Source organism: Monodon monoceros, unplaced genomic scaffold (assembly GCF_005190385.1).
Source record: "Monodon monoceros isolate NGI ecotype Baffin Bay Population unplaced genomic scaffold, NGI_Narwhal_1 Super_Scaffold_6, whole genome shotgun sequence".
Taxonomy (NCBI): domain Eukaryota; kingdom Metazoa; phylum Chordata; class Mammalia; order Artiodactyla; family Monodontidae; genus Monodon; species Monodon monoceros.
This window is the reverse complement of record NW_021703783.1, coordinates 42,390,376-42,406,926: the sequence shown is the minus strand read 5'-3', so window position 1 is coordinate 42,406,926 and position 16,551 is coordinate 42,390,376. Positions and strand designations below refer to the sequence as shown.

The window sequence follows — 16,551 nt, the reverse complement described above, 5'->3', positions numbered from 1 at the left end:
ATTACTCTAAGCAGCTACAGCGTGATGTCTTCGGAGAAGGTATGTGCCGACTTGATCAGAGGCGCAAAGGAAAGACTCTCAAGGGGAAAGGACGGAGGCCCACCAAGACTGTGAGAATAACTACAAGGAAAACTCCTGTGGTGAAGGCTCTAGGACTTGGGATCATTTTTCAGATGAGGATCCACAGCGACTCAGTGACACGCACAGTGCTTCTGCGATTGTTAATAAGATCACTTCCATCAGTACTGAGCCAGGAGTCGAGGTTGAAGTCACCATGGCAGATGTTTTAAATCAACTTTTTTAATAAACTGATAATCAGTTGTTAAAAATATAAACGGACATCATTTGTGAACTGAATAAAGGCTTTTGACACTTGGAATAAACACCTGATGGGTAGGCTGGATTCTCTGCCCTTAAGGAAAAGAGCCACAGACAATGTGAGTATAATGTTTAATGTAAGATACAGTGGATTGGCAGAGTTGGTACAAAGCTAAGAGATTCATTTCTAGTCAGTGAGTTAACAGTCTAGGCACCTGGACAAAAAATTGGCTCTGCTGTCCTGGGTCCTCCAAAGCCCCCTGTACAGCACCAGCTAGAGGCCCCACACCAAGACTGGTATTGGCTACCTGAAGGCTTTGATGGAATCTACTGTTCCCAGAGTGATTCAAGAGACTGGCTGGCCCTAGTCAACACAGCAGGTGTAATTTTCAGGACAGGCTTGAGGAAAGTGGGTATAGAACTGGACATGGGGTTTGGGTGGCTGTACATTTGCTGCATGCAGTAGTCCAAGAGGCTCTCAGCTGGAGAGGTTAGCCTTTCCACCCTCCCTGACTGCTGTTTGAGAAGAAGGAGAAAAAAGGTCTTTCAAAAAGCTGTATTTGGCATGAGCTAATGCCACTGCCAGTGGCCAGGCACAGACACAGAAGGCCCTGAGGAGCTGGGCGGAAAGGAGAATGTGCAGGCAGAGCAGGAGATAGCCAGCTCACGTCCCTGCCCCAGGAGCCCAGAAGGATGAAGGCCGTGCAGTAAAGGGTAACATACGGTCCTCCTCTTTGGTCACGCAAAGGCCCTAGCATGGGCCTGGGAGGTGAGAGGGCTGAGGGGTGCAGGCTTTGCCCCCGGGCCCCAACCTTTAGGCTCATCACATTGAGGCGGTGATGCAGCGAGAGGCGAGGCAAGGAGACAGAGCAGTCAGGCTGGTAATCTCTGGCTCCTAGGAGCTGCCCTTGTCCTTGTCATCCATGAGGTCATACCTGTGGGAACAAGCAGAGAGGGCTCAGGTAGAAAGATGACTTCTGTGTCCTCTTATAAATGAGACAAGATCTGAGGGCTCTTATACTTCCGAGGATCAGTGGTTCTCAGCTTGGGTTACATCCTTTTTCCCTCCTATGATTGGGATTTTTCCTACTTAAGCATCCAAGCCCATCCCCAGCTCATCAGACACTCACCACTGGGCTGCACCCTGGGAAAGGTCTATCTCAGTGAGGTCCAACTGCACCTGTGTTGGGGGATAATAGGGGTGAGATGTTACTTTTGATGTTTCCAAAGACCACATCCTACCCTGACACACTTTGGTCCCAAACCAGTGCAGAGGTAATTGGGTAGTAAAGTACTATAAAGTACATCTGTAAAGTAATGTCACCAGGGTGCTTACTCCCTAATAGGGACTACAAGCCTTTCCACCAGCAACTTCTCTCACCTTTGCCTGGTCCACCTTTGCCCTCTTCTTACCTTCCCCAGCAGCTCACGCTCTCTTGACATGAAGGAGGAACTAGACTTCACAGAGACATTCAGCTTTCGCCGAAGGGCCTCATCCATGGGCAATTCCCACTCAAACCTGAGGAGGGACTGGGGTTAGGGGAAGGGGCCCTTCCCGAGCCTGCCATCTCTTCACTTGAATGCTCACTGACTGACCGTTCATCGAATTCAGGATTTAGGGTCCTCTTCTTCTGTGAGCTCTTCCTCTTGGTACCCCGGTTCTTGTCTGGCAGTAGCAACAGTGACACGTAGGGGTCGGGGGGATCCCGTCCATTTTGTCGAAGGGCCCTGTGACAGGAGGAAGGAGGTGATGAGGCAACCTGAGGGGAGGGACGGGGAGAACCTGGAGGATGTGAGGGATGGAGTCTCACCGGCAGCTGTGAACGATGCTGATCAGCTTTCGTTCTTCACTGTAGTACCAAACAGTGAGTTTCACCTGGCCTAGAGGCCCGGCTGGAGCCTCAAGGGGACTGTGGAGAGATGGAGATAGCGTTGGGAGGAGGTAGTGCCTCGGGAGTCTGTAGCTTATCCTTTGTATCCTTGACTGAGTCCCATCTTTCCGACCCAGCGCTTTACCTGTCACTGTGTGTTAGGCGCTGCCGGAGCTCTGGGGCTGAGGAAGTGATGTGAGGGAGTCCTCCCCAGAGCTCCGGTTCTTCGCTTAGAGATGAGGAGCTGTGGCTGTAAGCTTCCACCCCTGAGTGCTGGGACACCAGGATCTAGGTAAACAAGAAAGCAGCACGCAGAGTCCTTCCGCTCCCGGGCTAGAAGGACACGGCCCTCTGCTCCCGCCCTCCCTCCCCTTGCCCACTGTCTCCTGGCACTCACCCTGAGCTGTGCTCTCAGTAGCACCTGCCCTGGACCATTGCTGAGCATAAACCAGTGGTCCAAGCAGAGCCGGTCAGCCACGAGGAGCTCAGAGAGGGGCAGGGATAACGAGCCCAATGCGCCAGTCCCCTCACCCTGAACCTGTGGAGCAACAGGACTGCCGTCAAGAGAGAAGTGATTTAGGTAGTTCCCTGGCGATCCAGTGGTTAGGACTTGGCGCTTTCACCGCCAGGGCCCGGGTTTGATCCCTCGTAGGGGAACCCGCAAGCCGCAGAGCGAGGTCAGAGGCAAAAAAAAAGAGAGAAGCGATTTAATCCTGGCATTCCAGGTCCAAATGCTTGGACACTTGAGTGGTTTTGGAGACACTCCCCTTCGTGAAGGGCAGGGGAGCTGTGGTAATAGTTGCTGCTGGTCCCACTTCCCTGCTTCCCTTTCTTTTTTAACCAGAGTAGGCTGTACTATCTTTACTTCCTAAGCTTTCACAAATTATCCCAGTAATACCTGCATAGGGTAGAAAAAAGAATAGTAAAAATAGAATTAAATTGTTTCCTGCCCATCCTATCCTCATGTCCATACTCCAAATGTAATAAGCCCTTCCTATTTTCTTTGTTCTGGCATAATTCTAACTAATATGTCTATATCTCTATTTCATAATTTGCCAACTTTAATATCTACTGATTCCCTGCTATTCAAGATGACAAATTGAGCTTATTTACATCTCTTCTCTACCTCTGCCAGTGTTGTTAATAGTCGCATTATTTGACATTCTGTTGGTTTCTATTCATGTAATTCTCTACTTACTGTTCTATCAACTTTGGAAGGTATTTGACTTACTCCATATAGAGAAAGTCAGCACTCCTATATTACCTTCCCCCATCCTCTCCCCACCTCCCATACCTCTTCACTTTTCGGTCACCCTTCGACCCACTGAAATCTAGCTTCTACTCCATTCCAGCCACTGAAGTTGCTCCAGTCATCAGTGACCTCCTAGTTTTAAAAGTCAGTGAATAAATAGTTTTCAGTCACCTAATTTTACCTCTCAGTAACATTTGACCACTTCCTGTCTTTTGAAACACTCTTCTTTTGGCTTCTGGAACGCACTCTCTCCTGGGGAGCGTCCCACCACCCTGGCCACACTTCAGTGCTCTTCTTCCTCCATCTGCCCTTCTGTTGCAGCGCCCAGCATGTCCAACCTTCGTCTTCTTTTCACTCTACACACGCCGAGAGATCTCACTCACGCTTGTGACTACAGCCGCTACCTGTTGCTTGCTCACGATGCTCAAAGCAGAGGGAGAGGGAGGAACACCACAGTGGGCCACAGATCTACCTTCCAGATGGCTGTCTCCCCTTGGACAGCCCTCAGACATCTCAATTTCAAAAACTCCTGCTCGGTGCATTCCCCGTGTTGGCGATGGCACCTTTATCTGTCCATCTACACTAAAACCCCAGGAGTTAACACCTAGGTGTTCTTTGTTCCTCTTCCCCCTCCGTGTCAGAATAACCGCCAAACGCTATCTGGCCTTTGTCAGTTCTCGCTTCAATTACTCTAACAGTCTCTTAAGTGACCTACCCGCCTCCAGCGCTGCCTTCCTTCAGTTCATTTTTTTACCCTGATGTCCTGATGTCGACATCATCTTCCTAAGATGCAAATCTGGATGCCACCTCTCATTCCTTCAAATGTTTCCCTATGCCTTTAGGATAAAATCCAAATTCTTAGCATAATTTTTTTGTGATCTTGCTCTTTCCTGCCTCTATAATGTATAATTTGCCTTCTTTCTCCTCCATTCCCTTCTCAGCCTTAAGAGTTTTCCTGTCCTTCTTTTCTTGGTCAGGGCCTATTTACCCTTAAGCTAAGGACGCCTTTCTTACTATCTTTCTTACCTCACCTTTTCCCTTGTCTGAGTTAGAACCCCTCCTTTTTTCCCTACACTGCCTTTACCTCAGCAGTTATCAGTCAGGAAGTATTCTCTGGTTATTTTTCTCCTAAAAGAAGAGTGTGAGCTCCAAAAAGATAAGAACATCTTTTATCTCTGAATGCCCTGTGCCTGGTTCAGTGCCTGGCCTGTGACAGCAATCTGCAAAATGTTTGTAGAATGAATTTATGGTACCTGCAACTCCAGGCTCTCAGAGTTTGGTTTCCTGATGAGAAAGGAGGCACTCTCATCCCAGACAGGGGCTGACGTTTGGGAAACAGTCTGGTGGAGATGAGGGGTATGATCAGTGTTGACATTTTCTCCTCTGTGCCTCTCATCCCTCCCATTCTTAGTCCTGCAGCATTTCCTAATACCTTAGTTTTATGAGAAGTATCTCCCACGGCAATAGTAGCATAAGGGCTGGGCGGCTTGGTACCTTTTCGGAGCTGGAAAGAGAATGTTAGTCTTAAATTTGGACCAGTTAGGCAGATTCCCCCCTCCCCTCATAAATTACATCCACAGCCAGTGGCCCATGTCCCCATGTCCCCACTTGACAGCCCTCACCCTCCTGGCCTTGAACAGAAAATTCTTCCCACCCCAGCACCACCCTGGGAGAGAGGAATTTGGAATTTACTATTCCAAATACACTAGGAGCATCCAAACCTGAGGGATGTAGAAGAAGGGCCAGGGAGCTATGGGGCGTGGGGAGCATATCTCACCGGCAGGTCCTCAGCCCGCTCCAGGTAGACGGAGAGCAGGGCTGCCGCCAGTTCTGCACTCTTCTGAGTCTGGATCAAACTGTTCACCTGCAGCACCTGGGGAAGGACACATGGGAGCTGGGGAGTGGTAACTGACACTCTGGGGCCTGGCATATGCCTTAAAAGCTCATAGAAGAGTTTACCTTGACCCATCTTGGGTCCCTCTTGGGTCCCTTCCTTCCTCCAGCATCTTTCCTTACCTCCTCTAACTCAGCAGCAGTGGGACGGGGGGTCAGACGCTCCAGACACAAGTGTAGACGGCCAGATGGGACATCCTCCAGGGTCAGCCACTGTGGAAGTGGGCAGGGTTAAGACTTGGGGGTGTGGGGACAGGGACTATGAGAATGAATCATGCATGAAGATCAGGACAGACTGCTGATTCTAATTCCATGCTCACCTCATCAAGGAAGCCATTGTTTAGGACTGTGGTGAGACTCACTTTACACCTGTAGAGGAGAAAGATTAAAATTAAGGTCTATGGTCAAGAGCCAAGTCTTTTGTCTCCAAGGTCTACAGAGGCCCAGCCCATCTTCCCCGCTGGACGCCCCCCCACCGCCTCACCTGCCCAGAAAGTCATCCTTGTCCAGGTCCTTGTCAAAAACTTCAACCTCTAGCTCTTGGCCTGGAATTGATGTGACGATCACCTAGTGGGAGAAAATAGTGGGATCCTTTCCTTTTCTTCTCAGAATGACTGGACACCTCCCCCAATCAACTGAACCCCAGAAGTTTTTTGGACCACTCTCAGAGCTGGGGGAGGAATGAGGCAAGACTGGGAAGAGTCTTAGCCCTCAATTCTGACCTCAAAGACCTCGTTCCAACGGGGATTGAGATCTTCCCGAACAACACGGCTCCGGAAGCTTCGTCCTCCCAGCTTTAGTTTGACATAGGGGTCTGACTTCCCCTTCACTAATCCCCCCAAGAAACGGTCTTTGGCAATCAGGTCCTGGGCCTCTAATACATGAATCCGAAGCACATTCTGTAAAAGGGACAGATGGGGCACCAGGTGGCGGTCAGAGAGAGAATACTGTCAGACCCAACCCTGAAACAGGCTTTGCGCACGTAGGGTGCGCAAACAGACTCCAGTACTTTCCAGATATAGACTTACCTCCATCCCAAAGTTACTGTCAGGAGTAGTGTGACTGGGTCGAGGTGGGGCATCCACACTGCTGCCTGTCTGGGGGCTCTCGTCGTCCAGGTCCCAAGCTCCAGGAGTACCAGGCACAGCAGGGAAGCGCACTTCTGATGAATCCAAGTACAAGAGCTGGGAAGGGTAGTGTGATTGTCAAATCAAAGCAGTGCATTTAGCCACCAGCAGGCAAGGTATGCGGGGGCTGGGGGGCGGGTGGGGCAGAGCAGGGGCTCTGACAGGGAAACTAGGTCCCTGCCTTGGCTGTGCTTATCTCTGGGGTGTTCACTCCACACTCACCCTACTCAGACACCATGTCTTCCCCCAGTTAGATCAACAAACATTTTTTGTGCGTCTGCTAGATGCTTTCAGATACACTAGCTCATTTCATCGTAGAGGATCCCCTTTCCTCACTCTTAATACCACCAGGAATCCACGAGGCCCTTCCCCTCTACCTCCATACCCTCATAACCAGTTTCATGTACAGCCGGGAGTTTGGGCCAGAGCTGCTGAGCTGGAACCACTGGTCCAGGGTGAGTTCAGGGGCAGTCAGCAGGCGAGCCAGAGGCAGGGTCAACGCCCCTAAAGTCAGGGCCCTGGAGTCATCCTTCACCTATAGGCACAGGAGGAGGGGATGGAGTGAGGGATTAGGGAAAAGGGAGGTAGACTGCGGAAATGATGACACAGCTGCAGCTTCATTCTCTCTGTGCCAATCAAACCTTTTGCTCCACTCCAGGCCATCATTTTACAGTCCTCTGCCTACTCTACAGTCCCTTCCTCCTTTGCTCTTTCTGGTCTCATTACCTGGAAAGTTCTCATTCTGCTCTTCTCTGCCTATTTAAATCCTACTGATACTTTAAGACCCTCTGAAAATCCTACTTCCTTCACAAAGACTCTCTAGTTACTCCAGCCTCTGTACCTTTCTCTGGCCATCCTAAGCACTATACTATGGGTATTTTACTCCCAATGATTAATGTTGAATCATTCTTAGATGGCTATATATGTTTGTCTCCTCTCTGAAACTAGCCAGTAAGCTTCGTGAGGGCAGATACTGTATTTTGTGATTTTTCTATGACCTTAAAAGTGCTAGACGTCTGGGAGGCTGGGCCTGGCATATGCACACTACTCTATGTAAAACAAATAATAAGGACCTACTGTATAGCACAGGGAACTCTACTCAGTACTCTGTAATGACCTATATGGGAATAGAATCTGAAAAAAAAATAGGTATATGAATACGTATAACTAAATCACTTTGATGTACATCTGAAACTAACACAATGTTGTGCTAACCCTATACTCCAATGTCAAATTAAAAATTAAAAAAAAAAATTAAAATCAAATAAAAATAAACCAGAAAAAAAAAAGTGCTAGGTGTCTAGCTGGTGCTCAATATGTTCCTCTCTTCTTTTAACAGGGTTTTTGTTTAGCTTTTGGCTGTGCTGCATAGCATATGGGATCTTAGTTCCCCGACCAGGGATTGAACCTGTGCCCCCTGCACTGGGAGCGCAGTCTCAACCACTGGACCACCAGGGAAGTCCCCTTCTCTTCTTTTAAAAAATAATTTTTTTGAGGCATAATTTACATACCACAAAAATCACTCATTTTAAGTGCACAATTCTCAGTTATAAAAATGATTCTAGAGAGACGGGTGGGGAACCGTGGAGAGTAGAAGAGGTGGAGAGTCTAGGTAGGTGGACTGAAAATAGAGATCATGGAATTCCCTGGTGGCCTAGTGGTTAGGACTCCGTGATCTCACTGCCAAGGGCCTGGGTTCCATCCCTGATCAGGGAACTAAGATCCCGAAAGCCACACGGCACAGCCGAAAAAAAAAACAAGAAGAGAAAATAGAGATCAAAGGAGAAGATGGAGAGAAGAAATGGTGCAGATCTGAGAAGACAGAATAGGGTATCGAGGAGGGACTGATAGGTGATTCTCTCACCTGCACATCGAGCTCCTGGCTTCGAGGGTCTTGCAGGAAGAACCGGAAGGCCTCCTCCCACACCGGGCAGTTGGTATTATAGACAGCCTGGAGATGTGCAGGATGTGATCAATGTACATGCCACAGTCCCAGTCCTGTTTCTCCAGAAAACCCTTCCTTTTACAGGCATCCTAAAGGGAACACTTCATCCCAAGAACAGTCCTCCCTCCTCCTGTCCCCACACACACATGACACCTGGCACAATGATATCCTTGTCCTGGCCCTCACCTTGCTCTCCTGGGTCACATCCTGAATTGACAGCTGTACCATGGGGTTGGGCTCCTTGTTCCCCTTCTTCAGCTGTGGGGGGGTAGAATTCAGAAGTCACTATCTTGGTTGTTTTTGTTTTTGTTTCAGTGAAGGAAGGACAGCTGTCATCAGAATCCTTCCCCTGGTGCTTCCCTGATGGCACAGTGGTTAAGAATCCGCCTGCCAATGCAGGGCACACGGGTTCGAGCCCTGTTGCGGGAAGATCCCACATGCTGCAGAGCAACTAAGCCCATGCACCGCAACTACGGAGCTTGCGCTCTAGAGCCCGCGAGCCACAACTACTGAGCCTGTGCACCTAGAGCCTGTGCTCCGCAACAAGAGAAGCCACCGCAGTGAGAAGCCCATGCAGCGCAATGAAGAGTAGCCCCTGCTCGCTGCAACTAGACAAAGCTTGCACACAGCAACAAAGACCCAATGCAGCCAAAAATAAATAAATAAAATAAATAAATAAAGATTATAAGAGAATATTATGAACAACTTTATACAAATAGTTAGAAAACATCGATTAAATAGATAATTTAAAAATATAACTCACGGGACTTCCCTGGTGGTGCAGTGGTTAAGAATCCACTTGCCAATGCAGGGGACACGGGTTCAAGCCCTGGTCCGGGAAGATCCCACATGCTGCGGAGCAACTAAGCCCATGCGCCACAACTACTGAGCCTGTGCTCTAGAGCCCGCGAGCCACAACTACTGAAGCCCATGTGCCACAGCTACTGAAGCCCGTGCGCCTAAAGCCCATGCTCCACAACAAGAGAAGCCACGACAATGAGAAGCCCGCACACTGCAATGAAGAGTAGCCCCCGCTCGCTGTAACTAGAGAAAGGCCGCACACAGCAACGAGACCCAACGCAGCCAAAAAAAAAAAAAAAAAAATCGTACTCCTGGACCCCCTCTTTGGAACCCTTGCGTTACATGTTGTTGCTACTGAAGCAGAGCAGGCCAGGGGAAGGGAGAGTGTGGGAATGCTGCACCCATGGCTTCCTGTTCACCGGCCCTCAGAAGCCACACTCACAGGAAGATCCTGGGCCCGATCCAGATAGACAACTAAGATGGCAGCTGATGGGGGCTCCGGTTGGGAGGAGACTCCTCGGTTCCACTGTAGAACCTGGTGTGGGGTGGTAGTAGTCAGACCTTCATCCCTCCAGCCCCCCCATACTTCTAGCTATGTATTTCTCCCCTGCTAGCTTCCTGTTTTCAGTGTTAGTTACCTGCTCCAGTTTTTCTGCATCTGGCAAAAGTGAAAGCCATTCTAGCCTTAAGTGAACTTGGCCTTGCCCACTTTGTAGAGGGAACCACTGGAGGGAGAGGTAGAAGTGAGGTATAGTAGAGATCATACACACCCAATCTCTTCCCCACCAATGTAGCAACCACCGTCTACACAATGGGGGACAGCACCCTCCACCTTCCTCTTCTCTCAACTTACTTCATCCATTACTCCAGCCTGCAATACTTTCCCTACATCCAGCTTCATTCTGGGGGGTGGTGGTAGTGATGATGGCAGTGAAAGGGAAAAGAAGGGAGTGTTACAATTAGCAACATGTCATTCACTGGCCCCCTTCTCATCCACACAGAAATAACTGGCACATCTCAGGCTCCCTTCTCAACCCTCCGGAAATATATATGCATGTGTGTGTGGTGGGGATGAGGGGTGGGAAGCCTGGGAAGGAAAATGATAATATGATTCCTAGGCCTGGAAAAGGATTATAATTACCTCTGAGACCTTGGTGGCCCTGGGGATTTAGAATCCTAACACAGGCAGAGTCTCACCTGCCCAGAAAGTCATCTTTGTCTGGATCCTTGTCAAACACTTCCACCTCAATTTCCTGTCCTGGGACCTCATGTACCATAACCTGAAGAACACAGAGGGATAAGGGTCCGCAGGTGTGAAGACCATCCAATCAGCATATTCTCTCAAAATCTCCTGGAGCCTCCCCATCTGACACAGCCCCACTTGTTGGCTCTCCCACCTCATAAGTCTCTCCCCACTGGGGGTTGAGTTCCTCATCAATGACACGACTGCAGAATGTCTGGGTGCCCACTCGCACAAGTGCGTAGGGGTCTGACTTGCCCTCAATCAGGCCCTTTACGTATTTGTCCTTGGAGCTCAGCCCTCGAGCGGCTAGCAGGTGAATCCGAATAATGCCCTGAGGGTAGGAATCATATTGTGAGAAATTAAAGACCCACCACAGGGTTCCCGAGAGAAGGATCTATCTAATAGGGGAGAGACCATACCCTGGGAAGAGGGGAACGCAACTGGGCCGCATCTTGAAGGTCAGGCACAAGGGGCACCAATAATCGGTTGGGCAACACAAGAAAGGCAGCGATGGAATCCATGATCATGGTGTCAGAGAGGGAGCTGAATGGGGGATTGGAAAAGGAGGTGAGTGTGAGTGTCAATATTTCCCCACCGCCAACTATGTTTCCCACAACCAAGAGAGACCTAAAGCTAGAGGGAAGTCCTTTCTTGAAAATACCTTTTTGCTTCTCTTCTACCCTGATTTCCCACCTACTACTCTGTCCCCTCCTCACTGCCATCGCAGCTCTTCTTTTGCCCTTTGCCCTGGCTGAGGAGTCTGTGGCCCACTTCATTCTCTACCAAAATGCACAGTCCCCCCACAGAAGAAAAATCACAGTATGAAACTTTTCAGGGGTATTTGTCTGATCTCCCAAACTACGGTCAAGGCTCTTGGAGGGCATCAGCTGCATCTTTTACTGCTCTGTATCCCTTAAACCCCCAAACCAGGGCTGGAACACTTAGCAGGTGCTCGACAAATCCTTCATACCTGAGTCCTGGGATATCCAGCAGGTTGGTCATCCCTGTCCAGTTGATATCTAGGGTCTGGAAGCAAAGAGCAGGGGGATCGGGACAGAGCATATGGTGGCATGGTCACACCCATCCAACAGTTGCCAGACCCTTAGCCTACTTGTCAGTTCCCTCCCCCATTCCCCATAGCTTCCAGTCCTCTCTGCTTCCCCCGCTTCCCTACCCCTCCTCAACGTTTTCCCTTACCGGGCGTCGGATAAAGAACATCGACACAGCCCCCACGATAGGAAGGTTCCCAATGAGTGGTTCAAGAATCACCCGTAAGACACCCTGCAGCTGGGGCAGGAAGAGACGAACGAACAAAGCCTTTCCTCAGAAACGGCCTTCTTTCCCTCCCAGACCTCCCCAGCCTTGGTTTTCCCAACCTCCCACTTCCCCATATCTAATGAAACTTAGGGCAAAGGCTTCTTATGGAGGCCCCTGACAACTGCCCCACCTGCATGCCCTTGACTCCTGCTTTGCAGAAATATTTCTTCACTTCCACATCGATCTGTACATCACCTACATAGCTGGGAGTTGGTGAGGAAGAGAACAGAGGGTTAGTACTAGGCTGGAGTGGGTAAGGGGAGTGAAGTAGTCAGAGTGACCAGGAAAGGGAATCGGGAAGAGTGGTGAGTGGCATTACCTGATGTTCAGGTCCAGCAGGATCTGTTCTTTCCTCTGACCAGGGTGAACCCTGACTCCTACGATGCGCAGTGGCTGCAGAGATGAATGCTTGAGAGGGGAGGGAAAGGCCCCTTTGGGCCACCCATCTCCCCTGCTCCATCTCTTCCCTGTCGTTACTTTCCCTCCTACACACGTACCTTTTCACCCAATTCCACTCGTGTAAATGTAAATGTTTGCAGGTGGGGGTTAGATCCTCGAACAGCTGGGGCCACAGTTTCGGCCAAAAGCTTCTCCATATACTGGCCCAGGAAGGGCCAGACCTGGGCCACAATCTGGGAGGAAAGGGAGCTTGTCATAGGAGAGCACTGCCTTCCCTCTAAAGGCAAGTTCCTTCAGACTCCTCCCCATGGGGAGGCTAGATTTGAAGCGTGGCAGGGTCTGACAAGAGAGCGAACCCCACTCCCCCTCAGGAAAAACAAAACCCAAGACAAGCAACCCTCACCTTATTTAGCCACTCAGCTTTCTCCACATCTGGGAAGCTGACCTGGAGGTGGAGAACGTGGAGATAGTGAGGAGCACTATCCTCTGCCCGTAGTTTCCTACTAAGATGCCAGGTGGATGCTCACTAAGGAAAGCTAAGTGTGACAGGGCCTCCTCACACCCAGGGGTTGGGGGAGGGGCCGGGATGTCCTGAGGATTCATTCCTCCAGGGGGTTTGGGGCCCTGGGAGCTGACAGTGTCAGCCACACAAAGTTGCTTTGCGGATAGCTCAGGGGTGTGAAACGATGACAACTGCTGGGGCAGAGAGGAGGAGGAGGGGAGAGAAGGGCACATTCTTTCCGGAGGGGGAGGTCCTGACAAATCAGAGTTTGAGGAGGAAATCCTGGGATTGGAGAAGTCCTGGCTCCTTTTACCAGCCTTCCCTCTGCCCCTCGAACTGGGGCTTCTACACCAAGAGGTGAAGCAGGATGCGGCTCCAGTGTTAGGGAGGGGCCAGAAGAGCATACAGGCCCAGGCTGGTGTTTTCTTTCTTTCTTTTTAATTGGTGTGACTCTTGATGGGAAGGAAGGACACCTGTGCTTTGTACTGGGGGGAGGAGGAGGGGTAGTTGCTTTAGGAGGAAAATTAGTTTCCATGATGAGAAGTAGGAAGAACAGAGACTCTTGCTGCCTGGGCTACAAGTCCCATGGGACCACTTCTGCCCCTTTCTCCTCCCCAGTCCAGGGTCTGGGAAGCATAGCTGTGTTTGCCTAGTGTCAACTTTTTCGGTACGCGGGCCTCTCACCGCCGCGGCCCTTCCCGTTGCGGAGCACAGGCTCCGGACGCGCAGGCTCAGCGGCCATGGCTCACGGGCCCAGCCGCCCCGCGGCATGCGGGATCCTCCCGGACCGGGGCACGAACCCGTGTCCCCTGCATTGGCAGGCGGACCCCTAACCACTGTGCCACCAGGGAAGCCCTGCCTAGTGTCAACTTTGATTCCCCCAGGCAGGCACCTCTGCTGGGAGGAGCAGGAAGGGGGGGGTCGGGAAGGGCCGGGTAACGGGCTCGGCATCTGCAAGGCCTGAGAAGCCATCGGGGGCCCTTACCACAGGAGAGGGGGCGTAGAAATAGGGTCCTGGCCCCAACCCAGCAGGCGCAGCCCGCAGCCCGGAAAAGGGTGGGGCCGGCCAGGGGCGGTGGAGTGCGGGCAGCGGGCACTGCAGCAGTCACACTACCCTCCCCCCAGTACCCCCGCCCTTTGTCCAGCAGCCGCCTCCGCTGCGCTGCGGCCAGGCCGCCTGAGGCTGGAAGGCTAGGGCCGGAGGGTCCATCCGGGTGCGGGAGCTCGACTAGGCAATGTTCCCGGGGAGGGTCTCGGGATAAGAGCGGGAAAAGGGAGAAGAACCTTATGGCCTTAAATAGGTTTTAAAAAAAAAAAAAGTCTTGGGGAGGACAGGAAAGAGGAGGGAACCCACTGAGCGGCAACGGGAACAGGGACGCCCAGGAGCAGTGTGAGTGGCACCAGAAACGAGGAGGGGCGTTCGAGCGGTTTGGTTGGAGGAAGAGCCACGGCTGAGACGGGCTCCCCAAATGTTATTGCTCTTGCCCAAGCGTAGAGGAAGAAGTCCTGATTCTTTGGAAGAATCGGGATCCGGGCGTGTGGAAGGGGGGGCGGGTAGTGGATAGTCGGTCCAAAGAGTGGCGCGTCCCTGCAGGCAAGAGGCTAACGGGCCAAAGAGGAAAGTCTGGGGCCCATCGTCCCAAGATGGGGAGCTGACTTTAAGGATAGGGAGGGAGAGCCCGAGAACTAAGGGGCAAGAAGGGGACTATGCTGCACTGAGGATTGAGGGTGGTCGCTCACCCAGGCAGGTAGTTCTCGATGGCTCATGTAAAGAGTTTTCGTCGTGAGCCGCTCCTCATCATCCAGCAGCTGTCGCGCTACTCGAAGGCTCCGTTCTTTCTCCTCGCGGACCCGGCGCCAGCCCAGGTAGAGGGCGAGGCCGAAGAGCACAAAACCCACGCTGAGTCCTATTGCCCCGGCCAGGTACACCGGCACCAGCACCAGCAACCGCCGCCCGAACGAAGTCAGCACCGCCAAGGCCTCACCCGCGGCGCCTGGGCCGGCAGGTTGGTTCCCAGAACTCTGGTCCAGCTTTGCGTGAGCAGTGGGAGGCTGGTCAGGCGGGTCGGAGGGAGCGTAGGGCTGGTCCACTGGGCTGGGGCGGTCTCCAGGAGAGCGGTCCATGCTGCCACCTCTGGGAGGACCCGCCCGACCCAGAGACCAGCTAGAGGTTGCCTAGTTCTGAGACCAGATTCCCCGCCTACAAACCATAAACCCCAGAATGGGGGAGGGGACTTAAAGCCACGCCCATTCGTTCTGACGGTTCGGGTTGGTCCGTGCCGCATAGATGAAGGTGGAGTCAAAAGACCGAAACCCCGCCCCCTGCCTCGGGGAGAGGAAAGGGCTCGGGAGAGGCAGTACCTTCCTGATTGGACCGGAGTGCCAAGATGGGCGGTCTGAGATGGCGGGAAAAGGAGAAAAAAGGCTAAAGAGCAGCATGAGATTAGCCAGAAAGAGGGGGAGGAGCGGCGTACCATTTCAAGAGGAGAGGCGGGACCAGGAGCTCCCCCACGTGGGATTGGAGTGCCTATGGTATGACGTCATGCAGAGCCGCACCGGCAATTACTCTGTTTTAGAGAGAGCTGGAGTTGCGAAGTTGAGGGGTTGTGGAGCGTCGGGATTTCCTTCCCCTCCCTTCAGACGGTTTGGCAGAACTTGGTCTGCGATTCCTACATGTTCATTTGTCTCCTTTCCCACGTTTTCATACTTTAAGCACATTCCTTATCCTTCCACTTTTTTTTTTTTGCTGGTTGTCCTTATAAAAGGAAAGTAAATTACCCTATTTGGAATGAAAGTGTTCGATGATCGACCCTGTTTATCCTGTTCCCAGTCCTCTACTTTGTCTATGCAGTGTAACGACAGACTCTAGAGAAAACTGGAGAACCCGAAAATTACAGAATTGAGATAATCTAGCCTTCAGGCAAGAGGGAGGGGGGAAAAAAGCGGAGTGAATAGGAAGTGAGGCTTTATTTCTCTTTAGAAATCTCCAAGTTAGTTCATTCTATGTCCAAGAATTAGTCATCTCTATTTTAAAGAGCAAATTAAAACTAAATTGGCCCCAAGAGGGGTGGGGTCTCAGCTGCCGCAGAAATGATTACATTTTCCAAGAATTCCTGACCCCGAGGAACTGCTAGGACACTAAAATGGGAAATCAAGAGTAATGAGACAATTCTGTTTCTCATTTGCCTGGATTATAAGGAAGGTTTAGAATACAGTCAGATGTAGAACTAAGTTCTACATCGCACTGTGTAGGTTTAGGAAGGAAAAAATGCAGGGTATATTGATGATGACTCTTGTTACTAGTTAACTGGACTTAGAGGTGTACTGTTGTCCAGGGACTTAGAAACTGGACTGATTGGAAGCCCAGGAGGGACAGATTGGTCATGATTACCTTCTTATGCAATGTATGTGGGGCTTGTGTTATTCTGTTTGGTTTACGGCTGTTAAATTTTATCTGGCTCTGCAGGACATAGATTTCATCAGGCTATGTTTCATCAAAGCTGTTTAAAACTTATCCCTGCCCAGGCTCCCTCCCTTAATCTTAAATTTTCTCACTTCCCTTTCTCTACTTCTCTGAAACAGTATCTAAACTGCTTCTTTCAGTTTGCAGAACTGTGTAAGGAACAGTTTTCCATCTGCCTCCTATGTTCTCTGTATTCTCAGAGATGAGCAGGTAAAAAAGGAGCTCAAGGAGTTTGGAGGAGGTGAGTGCCCACCAACTTGATGAACCAGAACTATAGCAGGAAAATGGATGAACATCCTCAGAAGGAAACCTCCCTATAAGCTGAAATTTGCCAAACACTGGAGTAGGGGAAGGGATCCCTTAGGCTGGGGGATGAAGAGGGTGACCTATGGAAGTTCCTTTTCAAACTTTTCCCCTTTC

The 16,551-nt window shown here is 51.0% G+C and overlaps 1 protein-coding gene across 5 annotated transcripts; it reads right to left on the bottom strand.

Annotated features, from left to right (window-relative positions):
* Window positions 1–284: 284 nt before the first annotated feature.
* Window positions 285–16,216, bottom strand: ESYT1 (extended synaptotagmin 1). 5 transcript variants are annotated; one of them, XM_029206451.1, is made up of 31 exons: window positions 14,409–16,209; window positions 12,570–12,611; window positions 12,265–12,399; window positions 12,087–12,160; window positions 11,898–11,970; window positions 11,648–11,737; window positions 11,421–11,476; window positions 10,870–10,993; window positions 10,605–10,781; window positions 10,405–10,487; window positions 10,061–10,109; window positions 9,846–9,932; window positions 9,650–9,742; window positions 8,593–8,664; window positions 8,326–8,412; window positions 6,847–6,996; window positions 6,363–6,518; window positions 6,057–6,233; window positions 5,819–5,901; window positions 5,655–5,703; window positions 5,458–5,547; window positions 5,219–5,314; window positions 4,874–4,945; window positions 4,695–4,781; window positions 2,587–2,727; window positions 2,335–2,477; window positions 2,130–2,228; window positions 1,915–2,046; window positions 1,732–1,837; window positions 1,449–1,498; window positions 285–1,253 (listed from the first exon to the last, which is right to left on the bottom strand). In XM_029206451.1, the coding sequence occupies exons 1-31, from the start codon at window positions 14,790–14,792 to the stop codon at window positions 1,214–1,216; spliced, it is 3,297 nt and encodes a 1,098-aa protein (XP_029062284.1). In that variant the 5' UTR covers window positions 14,793–16,209; the 3' UTR covers window positions 285–1,213. The 5 variants fall into 5 exon arrangements, 4 of the variants coding, with proteins under 4 accessions (XP_029062284.1, XP_029062283.1, XP_029062285.1 ...); XM_029206450.1 differs by having other exon boundaries at window positions 439–1,253; window positions 11,898–12,006; XM_029206452.1 differs by having other exon boundaries at window positions 439–1,253; window positions 11,648–11,731.
* Window positions 16,217–16,551: the final 335 nt, after the last annotated feature.

Bases quoted from the DNA above. Each gene is read 5' to 3' on its own strand.
- ESYT1 (XM_029206450.1), bottom strand. From the start codon at position 14,792: ATGGACCGCTCTCCTGGAGACCGCCCCAGCCCAGTGGACCAGCCCTAC. The intron at 2,728-4,694 runs GTACCATAAATT...GTTGCTCCACAG, and splicing joins CTGAGAGCCTGGAGTTGCAG to GTTCAGGGTGAGGGGACTGG. The intron at 1,838-1,914 runs GTCAGTCAGTGA...GTCCCTCCTCAG, and splicing joins AATCCTGAATTCGATGAACG to GTTTGAGTGGGAATTGCCCA.